Genomic DNA, 16,977 nt, shown 5'->3' on the forward strand with positions numbered 1-16,977 from the left:
ATGGCGCTACGGGAACTCGTAGTAGGGCGGACGGGTCCGCCGCGAATAACGCTGGCGTAAACCCACTCCGCCAGGGTCGTAATGAGGCCCATTGTCTGAGATAAAAGGTAGTCATCACACCAGTGCTATCTACAAAACAGAGCTGTGTATGCTCACAACATGGTGCCTTCAAAAAGCCCCTTTGAAGAAACAGCATGAAGGAAAATGGGGCGTACAAATTACCCTAAGCATTTCAATATTTGTGAAATTGGTAAAAGTGTGTGGTCTAGACCTTGAGCTGATCTGGGTGCAGAAAGCGTCAATTGAATTGTTTCAGAGTGAAACATCTGGTATCAGAGGCCAGCTAGCAAACACATCTTCTAGAATATTGGCCGAATGCAGAGGGAAATAAACTGTGGCAGCTTCAAAGAATCACAAGAACTTGAGCCTACATGTTTTACTGTGAAATTCTTTGCAGCATGGAGATTAATTCTAACAGTCAGGTTTGGATGGCACGGTTAGGAGGGTGACATTTAAGCAATGGGAAAGCACATTCCATGTAGCAGGATCAAACATATAGGAGTTTGTGTGCAAAAAGTGATTGGATGGCTTATTTTCATTTAATCTTCCAATCATATTTCAAAGAAAGCCGCCCATCACTCCTCCAGAGGCTAGTGGTGAACAGAAGGGTAAGTTCAGCAGCTTCATTTAACCCAACTCATAGAGGTAGCAGAGGTTATATAGATATGGTGTGCCTTTTGTACTCCCTGATAGCATCTCAGAACCTTTGGCCCCGATGAAGGGCCATTGTACTTTTTAGTCGAAACTTGAGGCTAAAACATGTTAGTAAAAAGTGATTAAAAACAGAAAACAAAACAGCTAATAAAACTAGAAAAATCATAAGGCATATTTACCATTAATCTATCAAGCGCCAGATTGATTAAATCATAAGCGTTACTAAGCAGTTGACATGGTTCGAAAGCCAGAACATGGGGGTTGCAATTACTGCACCTAGCCACGCCTGAGAGGGGTCCGGAACCATGAGACTGCTTCTGCACGAAAATTCTAATCCCTGATGAATAACAATATCTAAAAAAAATCTATGCTCCATAGATCCTCAGAAAATCTGCTCAGTGTTGTTTTATAATTCGTTGGCTGTATTTACTAAGATTTGCTTTAACGTCAATTTGGAAAGGTCCATATTGACTCAAGTAGATCTCGGGGAAATCCTAAAACTCTACAAGTTGGCTCCAGAACATATGCTGCAAAAACAGAGGCAGGCATTGCTATTGCCGTACACTTTATAGCACTGTGCCATGGACACGGATACCAAATATAGGCACGACCTTGTGAGACACACTATGAACACTGCGTTCTACAGTAACGCAATGTATGCAGCACTGGCTTTATAAGACGTTAAAGGGCTACAAAATTTATGTTTAGAGGGTCTTCCTAGCCATCAAATCATTTTTAATTTTATTGCTAATGGCATATCCGGACCCTCAGATTTTTAGAAGCTATCTTAAATTGAAGTTTAACCGCTGTGAAACACTTGAGATACAAGGGTCAAGATTTGGGATAAGTCGTACTGATAGAACCTGCTGCCTATGTGGGTGCCTTGTGTTGGAATCTTTCGAACATCTGTTTGTGCATTGTGACAGTTTAGTTAAGATTCACACTAGCTTCCTAAAATCTTTCAACAACTTAATTGATCCCGTGATGTCACATTGATATGGTGGAACCTCAGGCAAGGAGGTGATATTCATTTTATATTTTATATGGTTACATTTTATCAGAAAATGTTAGAAATTGTAGACATTTTTAACTGTATATTTTAGGTCGTCTCTATTTTGTGTATTGTGTTCTTATTGATGATGTGATTTTAAAGATTGTTTTAGCTATAAAAAATATGGAATTTCGACACTGGATGTTTGATGGATATATGTGTATGTATTTCATGTTGTGTATGCAAAGCCATGAAGCTACAAGTATATTACGAATAAATAAATAAATAAATAAATAAACTAATTGTATTGCTTATAGCGCGCACCAAGCTCAGGAGCAGCGGCATGCTTTACAACAGGAGGGTGCCAGCATTGTACTTGGCATTTTGTACAGTAGCGCAATAATGTTGGAGGAGGGAAAGATACATTTTTACATGTTCGACAGGTAGTGTTGAAAGAGACAGGCCCTCATTACGACCCTGGCGGAAAGGGGTTTACGCCGGCGTAAACCATGGCGTACCTTACCGCCTGAGTACGAGTTCCCCTAGCGCCATGGTGACTTTAACGCCTGCTTTTAGCAGGCGTTAAAATCCATGGCGCTAAGGGACCTTGTTGTTAATTACGCCACCGTAATTTACGGTGGCGTAAATAACGCCTTCCCCACTCCCATTATGCCCTATGGGGCCAGGAATGGGAATGGGGAAGGGTAAATGGGGATTGGGGACTTACCGCCCCGCCAACCTCGGAATGGGGCGGTAAGTCCGCCAACCCCCATGGCGGAGTTGGCAGCTTAGCGCCATGGACCATGGTGCAAATTGCACCATGGACCTCCGCCAAGGTCGTAATGAGGGCCACAGTGTTTTGCGGTACTGGAGGAAGACGGGTGCGTTTCGAGCCTCTGCAGGGATTGAGCTCCACATAGTTGGTCCGTGGCAGGATAAATAACAAATACCATATTGTAGACTGTTCCTTAAGTTTGGAATTTTCAGAACAAAGCGCATACTTATTACTGACTTAGTTATCAGACCATCAGTGCTCACCCACATGGAGCACAAGGAATGCAAGAGATGAAAAGGAAACGGAGAATACAATACCTGCGTTCCCATTGAATGCATGTCATGTTCAAATGCATTATGCATTCGGTGGAAAGACTCAACGGTGTAGGCATCAAGCCCAATCTCCTCTGGCAACTCCTTGTGCTTGTCTTTGATGAGGATTAAGAGATCGCCGCCATCGTCAAAGTATTTGTGCAGGTCGTAGGAGGCGGAGAGAAACTGCATGCGCGTATCGATGAGCTCCAAGAGATCCGCCCAGCTCTCGTTGAGGCTGTCTTTCCACTCCGCTATGGCGGCTGCCTCCGAATGGCCGGCGTCAATCAGTTCCTCGATCAACAGGTTCACGTTATCCATTCGGTCTTGCCCCACGGCACCTGTTTCTTTGGCAAACTCACGGAATCTCTCTCGAAGCAGCTGTTAGAAAAAGCAGATCATGTAAGGGTTGCATCTGGTCTTTTTTCTGCAGCAAGGTAGATATGGAATTCAAAAGAAAATTAAAGTGGAGAAAGGCAACATTTATTTTTTAACAATTGAGCCATTTAGCTTTGCTTCATTTCTACAAGTCCCCAAAGAATGCTTGTTGTTTAGGTTTTGTTTACTTTTAATACAACACAGTAAAGAACATTTGGAAAGTAAATAATCAGCATTTAAAATAAAAGTGGTATAGACACCTTTGTTCGCACCCAGAAAAATCTGATCTTGGTTGACACAGACTGTTGACATGAGGGTGAGGGTTTTAAATCGGAAACCGTGTGCTGTGCTGCAGAGCCGCAGACTGAGATGGCTGACTACGGGCTCTTCTTCCTGAACAGCAATGTATCCTCTCAAAAAACATCCCTCCATGACACACAATTGCTGAGCGAACGGCTTCCTACTTGTGCACTAAGAGATCTTGAATCCAACAAGATGATAAAATCTACGCAATCCCCTGCGGAAAGCCCACTACCAGACCACCTTGAGATTCCCCTCTCTCCTCAGCACTGACAACAAAGGAAATGTGGCATGGTAGGCCACTAGGCAGAAGTTCCTGGGGCTGCTGCGTGCAACGTGCGCTGCAGCATGCCGCTGCCTGCGTGCTGCTGCTCGAGCGTGACGCTCTGGACTTGAATGCTCACTTTGGAATCCCTCCGCTGCGGTGCCTTAAGTGTGTCTTCTGCTGGTGCTGCACAGGCCATTGACTCTGGGGAGCGGCTGCTAGGCACGCGCCTCGGCACATACTGGTGATTCCCTGTGACAAATCAGACTGTGCCGCCTCCACCCACTGCTGAGGTGAGGACGTGTTAGGGGGCCTTCAGGCCATTGGGGGGGCTCCCTGGGCAGCGATGCAGACCACATGTGCCTTGTATGTGGCTGGCATGCTCTGGCCATCAGAGCCTGTGAGTGGTGACTATCAACACAGCGAACATATTGATGAGTCTCTCGGTAGCTTCTTAGCACCTTACGTGGCCGTCTAAGAGGGTTTGGCATCTTTGAGGCGGGGGAGACCATGTCAGAGAATTATGCTGATGTTAGGGCAAGGGCACCTTCTTGCAATTTTGGAGACAATAAAAGGAAGAAAAAAGGGTAAATGGGTTCAGCACTGTGTGTACCCTTTTGATAGCAACCGTTTCAAGTAATACAGCTGACCGACTTGGGACATATGATGTAACCCATGCTCGTGTTCCATGCCTGAGGAGAAGGCTTAGGTGTCCAGTGCACTGATCTACTACCCACATGGCTCACTACCGGAGTGGTCTCCTTGATAGTGTCACTAAAATCATCTGCCTGCTCTAGATTGATCAGCGTATCTCGATATCCCCTGGTCTCCATCTTGTGGTGCCAGCACGAGAGGAATTAAGAGGCATGGCAGTATGGACAGCTTTGTCATAACAGTGGCAAAAAGAATCTCGTCATCTCCTGATTATGGGATCAGGGACTGAGCACTAAATGATGTGAGAGAGCAAGGGAAGCTCCAAAATGGATGCAGCAAAATCTTCATTCATCTTGACTTCCCCACAGCTTTTTTAGCAGAACACAAGACCGTCCGGGGTGTCAAAAAACTCCTACATTGACAGCAAGTCCCAGGTGCCATTTTGTTTCTAGTGAATATGCGTCTTCATGGCGAAGATAGGCCTTGCTTCTTTTTTCCTCCTCCAATGCCTTTACATCCACTGAGTCCAACATACCTCCCACACCCGCTGGAAGACTTTCACACGATCAGGGATTTCCCTCGTACATCCTCGACCATAAGGAAGCCAAATGACCGACTGCTTGAGGGCCATTGCTGTTTGGTTCGGAGCTGGGCCGACATCCGTGTGACTGCAGTACGTGCACTCTCAACAATTGGCATCAATGTCCTTCTGATTATGTGGAAATGGCAGCCCACAGATTGTCTCTATGCCAGGTAGGCCTGGTCATTGCAGGACCTACGGGATTTGATGTGTGGTGGGAAGTTGACACTGTTGAGTTCGGGATCCGAGTGAGGATGGGTGTCTGGCAAACAGGTACAAAAGTTTGAAAATTATTTTGCTTACAATTTTGCTTGGATGGTATGAAATGCAATTTGAGGGGTGTTAATAACTTGATTAAGCCAAAAACGTACTTGCAAGTATTGAACCCCGTAGGGGCCAGCTCCATGATGCTGCAGGAAATGCACTAGGCCAAACGTGGAGGTAACGGTAGGTTATACACACCTTTCTCAAACCAATCCAGGAGGGTTACCACATAGAGTCATTAGACCCTGGGGTTCCACTGCTCAAAGCCAACATAGATTGTCATAGGATTACGTGATATTTAAAAGGACACTACTGGGGCCAGGGGATTGTCCTCATTAACTCATGGTCTTGAAACAGATGACCTTAACATTGTTTTCTAGAATATGCTTTTTAACACCAGAAGCCCTGGTAATATGGGGTGGTGATTTCAACAGCATAATAGGTGTGGAGATCGACCACACAAATACAACACCCAGAACACTATCAAAGGCAGTACAAATGATTATCGAAATGATGGGAAGCTTAGATCTTGTAGATATGCAGAAGCAGAATGTATGTGCATACACATTCTATTCTACCATTCATGATACGCAATCATGTATAGATCTGTGGGTAATGACTAAATCAATGCTGGGTCAAGATGATTCCTGAAGGATCCTCCCCCGAATCCCTGCACATTCTCTGATCTTTCCTCTATCATGTTACATGTCAACATGGGAGCCAAATGCTGCCCTAGATCCCCCTGGCGATTCCAACCAGCGGCTCTACTTCATACTGCCTGCAATTCCTGCCTATATAACAACATCACAAATTAGCATACTGGTTCATGTCTGTGCATGCTTTGGGGGGCTTTTAAGGTGTATAAGGGGGATAGCTCTGTCCACAGAATCTCAGATACCCAAAATCACAAAAAAAGCCATTCATATAGCTAAGAACATGCTAAAGTCCCATGAAGAAACATTCTAACCATGCAATTGGGTCAAACACATACCTTTTTATCAGTGTGACTCATAAGAACAGATCATATAAAAATGTGGGCGAAGGATACAATGCTCCATAATAAAAACATTATAGTTCAAGCTGACACGAGAAGTACCAGAACAAAGTTATATCACAATTAAACAGATACAGATCTAACATTTGTAGCAACCCACAAGTCTTGGAAATTCATTCCTACTGTTATGGCCCCCAAATATAGTTACCTTGAGAACAAGATCACAATACAACTTTAATTTACTTCGATCTAAGGTACCAAGACGAGCAGAAATAATTAGCAACAGCTAAAGCAACCACAGGTGTGGGGATCTAGTTTGAAAAAAGCAATGCTTCCAGCAGAGATGAAAGGTGGTTCAGGTATATATATAATTAGTACAAAAGGTGCTGTTTCCTTAGTTTCCGGTATAAACTGCACTTAAGTAAGAAATGCTGTCCATCTTCAGTAATAGTAATACAGGCTGGAACCTTATTTGATAGATTTAAGCTCCACTGCGCTGTGAAAGAGGCCAATGGGATAATGCCTATTCTGGATTAAGTGTAAAGCAACTTTCTGTGCTCACCCACCCAATTAAAATATGGTTCACAGCCCCAAAATGATTTGATGGCAACATAATTCAATGGAGACAGAACTAGACTTCTTTCATGCTGCCCCAAAGTGGGAAATTAAATCTCCTCACTAAACGTGCCATGGATACTGAGCACACCACGATTATTGCCAACATAGCAGAGACATCATCCTCAATATACATGACATGGAAAGAGGGAGAGTTTATCGCTGGACATAAAGAGCTAAATCACACTTTTGCTCACTTTTACTTGACATAGTATGGGGATCAAGATAGTGTATCTGCAGATGAGACCCAACCCTTTCTTAAAAGAATCCCAGCCTCTGCAATGACCAAAAGATGGGTGAAGTGCTTGAGACTCTATTCACGGTAGAGGAAATTATACGGCATCTATGACCTGCCCAATGGAACAGGAGGGCTCTAATTAATTGGTAGACAAGACACAACGTCATCTCTCTATGAACCAATGAGGTCTTGCTGTTTTTAAGGACACAAACAAGATCCTGGTAACAATAATGCAAAATGTTTCACAATTGGCTCTAATTTGTGGTTTTGCATTAACGGGACCAAATGAGAAACTGTTCCCCTTTCCTCCCACCACTACTCCACTTGAGGATCTTAGGTAGGTTTAGGTTGGTGGCAGGTACCCTCACATATCTAGGCATCTTCGCAGCTAGCTCTCCATCTGCTTTGTATTCTAACAACGTCGTTCCATGACCATGTACCCCTAAAAAGTGGGATGTTATCAGAAGTGATCTCATTGGTGTAAACACAAGCCTTAGGTGCAAAGTTAATTAAAGTCGCCAGTGAGATGAAGTATTACCCTACACCCATACGACCAAGGACAGCCAGCATAAAGTTCCACTCTAGAGAGTCGAATGCCTTTTCTGTATGTAGAAAGGGAGCAAAATCTGGCAATGTATCATATGATGCTAAAGTTCCCAAAGGTTATGGGAGCGGGAGCACCCGGTACAAATCAAGATTGATCATGGCGGATCATGTCTGAGAGAAGGTTGAGGATTCTGTTGGCCAAAATATTTGCCAAAATCTTGTTATTGGTGTTTAACTTTGATAGTGGCCTGTAGGATCAGCAGTTGCTAGGGTTCTTGTTGGGTATAAGTAAGACTATAATCTTCAGTTGAGGAAGGCAATGCGTCTTGTAGAAATGCCTCTGAGTATACCTCTAGAAGTTTGGGGGCCAGCACATCACTGTGTTCTTTATAGAATTTGATGGCAAGGCCATCTGGCCTAGGCCAGGAGCTTTGCCAGATTGTAGGCTCTTAATTGCTTACATGATTTCAGCTGTGGTGAATGGGTTGTTAAGTAATGTCCATTGTTCATCCCTCAACCAAGTCAACGATGCAGGTATATCTAGTTAGGTATGAGCTGGGGTTCAAATTTGGATCAGTAAACAGAAGAGTAATATCTAACAAAAGCTGTGTTTATTGCAGTGGGGCAGAGCAAAGTACGCCTTCAGTTGATAGTATAGAGTCTATCTCCGAAGATTCCCTTTCCTCCTCAGCATCTATGCTAATAGTCACTGAGGTTGGCCAAATTTAGCAGACTTTTGAGCCCCTGTCTTTTGTGTACACATTTTATCCTCCCGGTCCACCAGCTGGCAGAATTTGGCTAGTTGTTGCTGCAGGTCCTTAAGTGTCCCAGAAGAGCTATTGGATGAGTGCTCAATTTCCAGCCACTTTAGATCGGTTTGACACTAATCTGATTCTCTAAGCAATCATTTCAATATTCCGTAATACAGACTTCCCGGATAGACAGTCTGAACGTTTCACAGACTGAGATAGGACTGTTCACAGAAGGGGCATTACTTTTAAATAAAGATAACAGCCTCTTCCCTAATGTCTGCTTTTAAAAATAAGTCAGTTAGGGACTCTGGCTTAAATCACAATGTATGGGCCCCGGGGTGGCGTTGAGATGTCTTTATATAAGTCGTAACTGGTGAGTGACGAGATAAGGACTAGGGGAGAATATCACAGCCTAGGGTACCAAACCACATATCTAGAAGGTATGAGAATCATATGAGTTGCTGCCAGATTCTAATTAACTTTAAATAGGACATTGCGTCTCGGAGAGAAGGAGCCACTTTGGGGTGGCCTTGTCCCTTTGAGGAGGTTCTATCACGCTGGTCACGAAGTGTAGTAATGAAGTCACCACCAACTAGAATTTCGTAGCCCACCAAGTAAGAGTACTTGGCAAAAGGAGGATTAAAAGGACTGGCCATCTAAGTTAGGAGCGCAAACATTAATAACAACAGTTTTAATACCATATAAAACCCCAAACGCAAGAACATATCTACCCCCCGTATCTGACTCAGTACATATACATCAATGCTTTTGTGAACTAGCGTTATCAAACCCCAAGCACATGTGGAATTCCCAGAGACCCACTCATTCTTCCCCCCAGGATTTAGCTATGGCTTCATGTGCAGAGGGTGGTAAGTGCGTCTCAATGTTACACCTGTGGTGTTTACGATAGGCAAACATCTTACAGGTTTTGATAGGGTTGTTGATACATCTATCGGTCCCAGGTACTTTTACCATTCCGTTTAAATGTTCCTGTGTGTACTTATCAATAAAGCTCCTGACTGAGTAGCTCGCTAAGAGTCCCCCAAAACTAGATTGTTCTGGCATTCTATAGTGGTTACTGGTTTCTGCCTGCAATGTAGGTTTTAAGATATGACCTCACAATTCACTCTCACCCTCGCTGGCAACCCCTACTTCGCCAGCGGTTTACCTCTGTTCATTGAACATCATGGTACAGTTTTCCAATTATTTGGCATTCTCCTAGGGGGCGACTTTGAACAAGCCTGAGCTACCCACTGAATATTTTGGACAGATGGAGCGCATGCTACTTAAACTTAGGTGAGTGCACACATACAGGTAAAGTTACGGGTACTGTGGTAGCATACTTCAGCAATTGGGACGCGACTTTCGAATAGCAGTGTTACACAGTTCCATGCCCTCAGTTTGAGCGTTGAAGAAATGGGATTTATTGTTGTGTATCATCAGTTTTGCTGGATAGAGCATGGCATACTGGATCTGATGGGCCCGAAGAATCTTGCGGCCATTGTTGAAGTACTTTCTTGATACTTGCACCATTGGGCTGTAGTCAAGGAACATTCGGAGGACTGCTGATTCTTATTGCATGTGAGCCATGTGCCTGGCGGTATCCCCTCCGATGAAAATGAAAACCAAAGCAACAAGGCCGAAAATACCAAATTGAAAAAATCTAATATTCGCAGGATTTTGGTACCTTTTTTAATAAATATATAGGGGTTGAGGTAAGGGTATACATTAAGGTAGGGGGATGTGGTGCGGCGCTGTGGGGGCTCTGCCCCCACAATTTAAAAAAAAGAAGGAAATGGAAAAGAAAATTCAGAATTGACCCCAAAATATTTTTTTTTCCGCCTCGTAATTTTTATTTAGCTATTTTTTTTATTTTTTTTTCGATGAAACATCTTTAGCTATTTTAACATAGAATCGTCCCTAACTGCACAGAGTAGTAACTCTCAATCTCAGTAGTTGAAAACTCTTATGATGATAGATCGTCAATACCGGGTACCGTACGTGGACTGAGCACCCTGTGTGCATGCCGATTCTGCAAATATGGCATTTACACAGGATCACCAAGTAGTTCGGGAAAGACCTTTTCCAAAAAACAGTTCCAGGGTGCAAGTGGGAGTAGAATCCGGAAGGCGAGTATCCGGATGTTGTTGCGTCGAGAGCAGTTTTTTCGAAATCATTTTTGGCTTGGGCTTTACTTCGGTCTTGAGCACAATGACCGATGATTCAAGATGTTGCAGTTTGTCCTTAGTTATTGGTATTCGCTGTTCAGTTATTGTTACTCTGGAGCACAGCTGTTTAATTTTGGCACAGGATGGTTCGCCCTTCGCAGTGAGGTTGTTGAGGTTGCTGTCTATGGCGCCTATGCTCTCCGGTAAATTTTGCAGAAAGTTGGCTATTGTGTCAACAGAGACTTGTGTAAGAACCTCATTGTTCTGGCTGTGCCCATTAGTATCGCTTTGGTCATCGCCAAGAAGGCTGTTCTTTGTGAAATAGTCCATTTTGGTTTGCTTTTTTGGTGGGCAAGATTTACTTGACATTTTGTAGTATAAAGAGGGCTGCAGTACAGCACCCAATCACAAGGTGGTGTTGGAGGCAGCTCGGCATTCACCTGACAGCACACAGCTTGGTTAAGGCTGTGGTTCGCCAAGTTTACTTTAATGCAGCAATGGCAATATTGTATGCCTGGTTCAAAACAAGTGAGTAGCTCAGAGTACGTAATTCTTTGATTGTCTCGGGAGGATAGCTCAGGGGCAGTGTGCTCGCCTTGGAAGCAGATCACCTTGGAATCAAGACAGAGCAACACAGGTTCGGTCCCCCGGGTCCGTGCTTAGGAACCTCTGGGTATTAAGTGCGTTATAAATAAACAATTATAATAATTGTATGGGCACACCAGCTATTTAATTGTCAGCAGTCTATTGTCGACCCTATTATTCGGCCCTACGCTTGGGGCTTGCGCTGTGGGACTTTTAGGTAAGTAGTGTAAAACCCCACTGCTAGCAGACTGTTCCTGATGGGATGTGTACAGATTGTGCAGCACTGGTGATTGGGCCGGATTTTCCCGGACCCGGCAAAAAATGTTTCCCTGAATCTCAGATCCAGGAAGTCCATGTGATCCTGTTATGGGTTTTAGTGTTATCGAACTGCTTTTACTGTCGAAACCGGGATTCAAACTCATGTTGTTGGGAACAAAGTCGAGAGATTTATTCACAAGACACCTGAACTTCCGGTCAGGAACTCTATTTAAAAGGTGCTTACACCGTTATAGGAAACGCCCATCCTCTCTTGGGTGATTTTGCAGATATAAATGATTTAACTCCTAAAAGGGACATTTTTATTTATTAGGGGGCTGAGAAAAATCCCCTGACCCCGTCACCCACTCCCTGCAGCGACCCGCGGTCCCCCACCTCTTTCGCTGGTGGGATCCCACAGATAAAAATGTCAATTTCCAGTACTGTGCATATGCCTTGCCTATCTGAGGGTTGAAGTTGCACTCAAACTGGGTGCTCAAGCCCAGCGTCAGTGGAAGCCCATCTCTGTGGTACGCAGGCCTGTCAACTGACCCGCGACTCGCGGGTTTGACCAGCAAAAAAACACAAAACCATTGTGATAGCAAATGTGTTGGAAAAGCCAGAGACAGTGAAACAAGGTCATCACCATGCTATGCTCAAGGCCATGAACGGCATTGCCCCTATCAAACTCAGGAAACCTAAACCACGTGCACACGTCAACTCATGGTTTACACCACACTTGAGAGTGCTACGTTAAATAAAACATAATGCCGAAGCCTGTTGGAAAAGCTATCCATTTGATACCAACAAGGACAGCCTCTTCATATCTTCCTTCAACTACAAAGAGTCTATCTTCCAAGAAAAAAAGACACCTACAACAAGCGCATTACGCAAGCGGACTCGAACACCAAAGAGCTGTTCAAAATTCTGAAAGAACTTGAATCCCCCGTAACTCCCCCTGACTCTTGCAGCAAAAGACAGCACATGGTGCTCGAATATACAAAAATCCCTTTTGGACAAAATTGCCACTCTCCAAGCCAAAATCAACACTAAAAAATGCTGCCTACAGCTAGACCAGCAGCTCAACATCCCTACTAGCACTAACACACCCTCCACTCACACCGTCAAACTCTTTAGCTTCTCACCCCTTACCATTCCCGAGGTTGAAAGCATCATCAACAACCTCAAACCCTCCAGTTGCCAAGGCGATACCTGCCCAGCATCTATTATTAAGGAGGACTCACATGAACTAGCCCCTTTTATCACCACCTTTATAAATATGTCCTTCAAAACAGGCACCATCTCGGATAACTTGAAGGAGGCATGTGCATCCCCCTTCTTAAAAAACCCACCCTTAATCCGAGCATTCCCATGAATTACAGGCCCATCACCACAGTCCCCTTCATGCTCAAAATACTAGACTGAGCGGCTTACCTGCAGATCCAGGATTACTTGAAATTCAACAAACACCTTGGCCTCAGGCAATCCGGCTTCCGGCCAAAGCACGGTACTGAAACCGCCCTTATAGATTTAAAAACCCAAAGTGAGGAACTGAAAGATAACGGGAAACTGGCCCTTCTACTACTACTAGGTCTCTCAGCAGCTTTCGATCTGGTTAACCACCAAATCCTCTGCCAGCATCTCAAATCAGCTGCCCACTTCTCTTAAACTGCTACCTCCTGGATTAGATCATTCCTTGACAATAGATCTATGCGGGTTTTCTCCCCCTCAGCATCCGGTGAGCCATCACCTATACACTGCGGTGTTCCTCAAGGATCCTGCATGTCACTGACACTCTATAATGTGTTCACCAAACCATTATTTGATATTCTTTATCAATTGGGTGTCACCTACACAAACTACGCCGATGATACCCAGATACTAATCCCCGATCACTGGTGACCATGCAGCAGATACCAAATCCATGAACGATATATATTTGGTTGTGCAGGCATGGATGGCACAACACGAACTTTGACTCAACGATGACAAGATGGAACTCCTCATCCTGGGATCACAACAACGTCTTAATAAACTAGATCTCTCTTTTAAGTCATTTACTACTGATGGCAATACTATCAAGGTATCCAATGACACTAAAACATTAGGCATCTACCTTGACTCTACTCCATCTCTGTCTAGACAAACAAATGCTGTTAGCTCAGCATCTGCTTATACGTGCAAACTCATCACTGCATGTAGACTCTTCCTGACTACCGCAAACTGCATCATTCTTGCGAGAACACTGATTATGTCTGAGATTGACTACTGCAATGGCCTTTATCTAGGAATTAGCCATCACAACTTAAATAAACCCATCCTAATCTATTTTTTGCTTAAAAATTGCCCAAAAAATGAACGATTCGAGTTTTCGGCCTCGTTATTTTGTAATTCGGTTTTATGGGGCATTACCCATAAATAATGCAGGACATCTCACAGAGAGAAGGACATGTGCTTAGCGCAAATACCACAATTTGGCAGGGGACGAAACTATTCTCTTGCCAAAATCCGATGCACCGCTTTCAGAGAAAAGGGGGTTGCGGACAAGGGGCGGTGCAAACGGAATCGAGGGCTCTACCTCTTACTCCCCTCTATGTTTATTATTTACTTCTTAAATGACATGAAGGGAGCGCCTCTTAACACCCATTGCATTGTTGAATGCGAGAGCCACTGTCTTGCTTATAGTCAACCATAAGGCCTAGAAGGTTGTGGACACCGTGGAGCAAATGTTGGGCACACCTTTAACTTTGAATCCAAATGTGAGGAGTATTTTGCCCTACTGCCCAATAAGAAAAAATTGATCAATTTGGAACTTACGGTCACATGATCCAAATCTTGGCCCATTTCCTGCGAAGACGCCACCACGTCTCTTTCCGCAATCCATTGCTCCAGATCTTCCACCTCGCGCTTCAGCTGGAACATGTGGTACATATTGTTTAGGTTCTGCCTCCGCTCGGCGGCCAGGTCTTTGAGGCCCGCGTACTGCTTGTCAATTTGCCCCTGAAGTCGAATGATTTGCTCCCTGAAATTTAGAGGACGGGTCAGTGCAAAGGAAAAGCAGATACACCTGTGTACATGTCTACCATATGTCCGTGGGAGATAAGATCTGCGTCCTCTAACATGTGCAAGGAGACATTTGTACTTTTGGTACATGCAATGCAACTATGAATGCTTATTGGAGTGCAACACGCTGGTATTTACCTAGGCCACAAAGACGAGGATCAATAATTTCCCTAAGAAACCACTTTGCTAGAGCTATGCGTTAGACTATTGGGTAGCCAACCTGTCAACCTGCAGAGGATCTGACCTACAACTCCCATGATCCCACACCAATGACTGTGTTGGCTGGGGCTTTTGTGAGTTTTAGGCCAACGCATATGGAGGGGTGAAAGGTTGGCCAATCCGCTTTAGAATCTCTGCATGTACAGTCCTAGTCAGCATTAAAAGAATGGGAGAGACCCTGTGCCGCTGCATGCATGCTCCCACAGTTCGCGTTACACAATTCTCTGATGCACACACAAAAGGGACTCACAAGGCGTAGGATGGGCTGGTTGTGGGCAGAAGGGATCCAGACCCGGGTCCCCCATGCCTCTCCCCAAACCACGCAGCGTCAGTGAGTGCATCAATCTTGCAATGCAGAAGACAACTAAAGGCCCCCATCTTCATCTATCATCTCTGAGCACCACTAACCACCACTGATGTACATTAGCATGAATCGCCCCTCCCTGCCAATTCCAACCCCCATATTGTTATCCGTTACCCCTATTGTACAGTACTCCATGGCTTCCCAGAAAGGTTCTTTCTTCATAAAACCTAGATGCAAAATTCATGCCAGTACATTCCTAGAATGTTGCCCACATTCTGGCAATTATAAGAGTAACAAAAATGTTGAACATGTGTCTGCTTTCAGTTACATTCATTTTGCGAGAAGGCATAGAGAAAAAATGAAGGAGTTAGATATATCTCAAAGAAATGTGGGGACCTCTGAAATTGTTCAGCTGTATGCCATAGGTAATGGTTGCAGCTAGGATAAAACACAATAAAAAGTCAGCCACCCAGAGCAATGCTAGTGGTGATCTGTCCATTCAGCGCTTTTTTCGTACCTTCTGTTAGTCTCCGTAAGTGGGTGGGGATATGGCCAGACATCCCTTGCTCGCTTTGCCTAAGGAACCGAGCCGAACAATGATGATGCCCTACTTAGCTCAAAAACATGTCTGCGGTGCTTGCGCTCTCGTGCGCAGGGGCGTGGCCTATCTGTTCAGGCTGGACTGCTCCTATTGATGGAAGGACTGCCTACTGATTTGCATATGGCTGGTCACCTTCTGTAATCACGCAGATGGACTCAAAACAATCAAATGGAACATGGAAGCTGCTCAAAGCAATGGCAGTGGTTACGATTCATTCAAAGCTTTCCATTCGGAACTTTTTGGTGTCCACTGGTGTGTGCAGACTGCATACGGAGGAATTCCTGAAGTTTGGGGCCTTCTCCGATTATGGTTCAAGGAGACGTCTGAACACCCCCACCACACATTCAGCCAAATTGGCTACCAGCCATAAGCAATATATGCAGAGTTATCATCAGCCACATTCAGACAATATAGTTTGCATACATTTTTGATGTGGTCTCTGAATCATTTTGCAAAGGAAAATTAGACAAGTCCATTTCTCAAGGGCGAGATCTACTGCTCTCTTTTAGACTTGCCACATTAGATACATTCAAATCCATTGAACATAAATGGGATTTTTCTTTTTTGCATAGGTTATCCTAAAAACCTGGTGTGGTTGTGGCCCTTGAGGAATGGACTTGAAGACCCTCTGCATCAGTGACTTGATTCATACCAATAGGATATTTGTAAAATCCCGGCACATATCAATCGCAAATTATGATTCACTTGCCATGGCCGTACATACCCTTCTGGGTGCTCCAAGCCCAGGATCCTCTGTGCCTGATCAGCCAGCTGCTTGATGTCTTTCCCATAGTGCTCTATGGCCTGCTGTAGATTCAGGTGTCTTTTCAGCATGGAAATCCCACATTCTTCGTCCTTCACCCAAAAACAATAAGAATTGCGTTATTTGGTTTCCCTACTCTTGCACATTTGATGGAGTTAACAAGAGACAATGGCTAGGTCTGATTATCGAGGGATTCTGGAAAACTCTCAGGTTCATCGTCCTCGTTATCGCCGTCATCACTGCATTCAATAAGCAATACGCGAAACTGAAAATTGGTGGACCAGCATTCTCCTGCATCTCGGCAAAACTTTGGAACTCACTCCCGAAAGAAATTCGAACAACAGAAGATCAGCTAACATTCAGAAATGTACTAAAAAAACATGACTTTTCAACTCACCAATCTTAACGGAAAATTCCATTGCAGAATAAGAGCCATCACAACACAAGAGAAGCACCCAAAACAACCTAAACCAAACAAACCCTGGATACCCAAGGAAACATGCCACTTTAACGCAAGCCACCATAGAAGAAACTCTGCTCCCTACCAAACCAACATCATCCTTGAAGAGAGGGGCACAGAACGGCCTCATCACTAACCCTAATACCAACTTTCCTATTTCCTGCACACTCGCTGCAAAACAC

The 16,977-nt window shown here is 44.3% G+C and overlaps 1 protein-coding gene across 2 annotated transcripts in view; it reads right to left on the bottom strand.

Annotated features, from left to right (window-relative positions):
* The window catches only part of SPTB (spectrin beta, erythrocytic), a 524,484-nt gene that overhangs the window by 94,623 nt on the left and 412,884 nt on the right, over positions 1-16,977 (bottom strand). For both annotated transcript variants that reach the window (XM_069638664.1, XM_069638665.1), the window contains 3 exons: positions 16,297-16,427; positions 14,203-14,407; positions 2,798-3,172 (listed from right to left, as the gene is read on the bottom strand). In XM_069638664.1, coding sequence (XP_069494765.1) covers positions 2,798-3,172; positions 14,203-14,407; positions 16,297-16,427 — 711 coding nt within the window. The remainder of the gene's footprint in view (positions 1-2,797; positions 3,173-14,202; positions 14,408-16,296; positions 16,428-16,977) is intronic.

Source organism: Ambystoma mexicanum, chromosome 14 (assembly GCF_040938575.1).
Source record: "Ambystoma mexicanum isolate Mex_15411 chromosome 14, UKY_AmexF1_1, whole genome shotgun sequence".
Taxonomy (NCBI): domain Eukaryota; kingdom Metazoa; phylum Chordata; class Amphibia; order Caudata; family Ambystomatidae; genus Ambystoma; species Ambystoma mexicanum.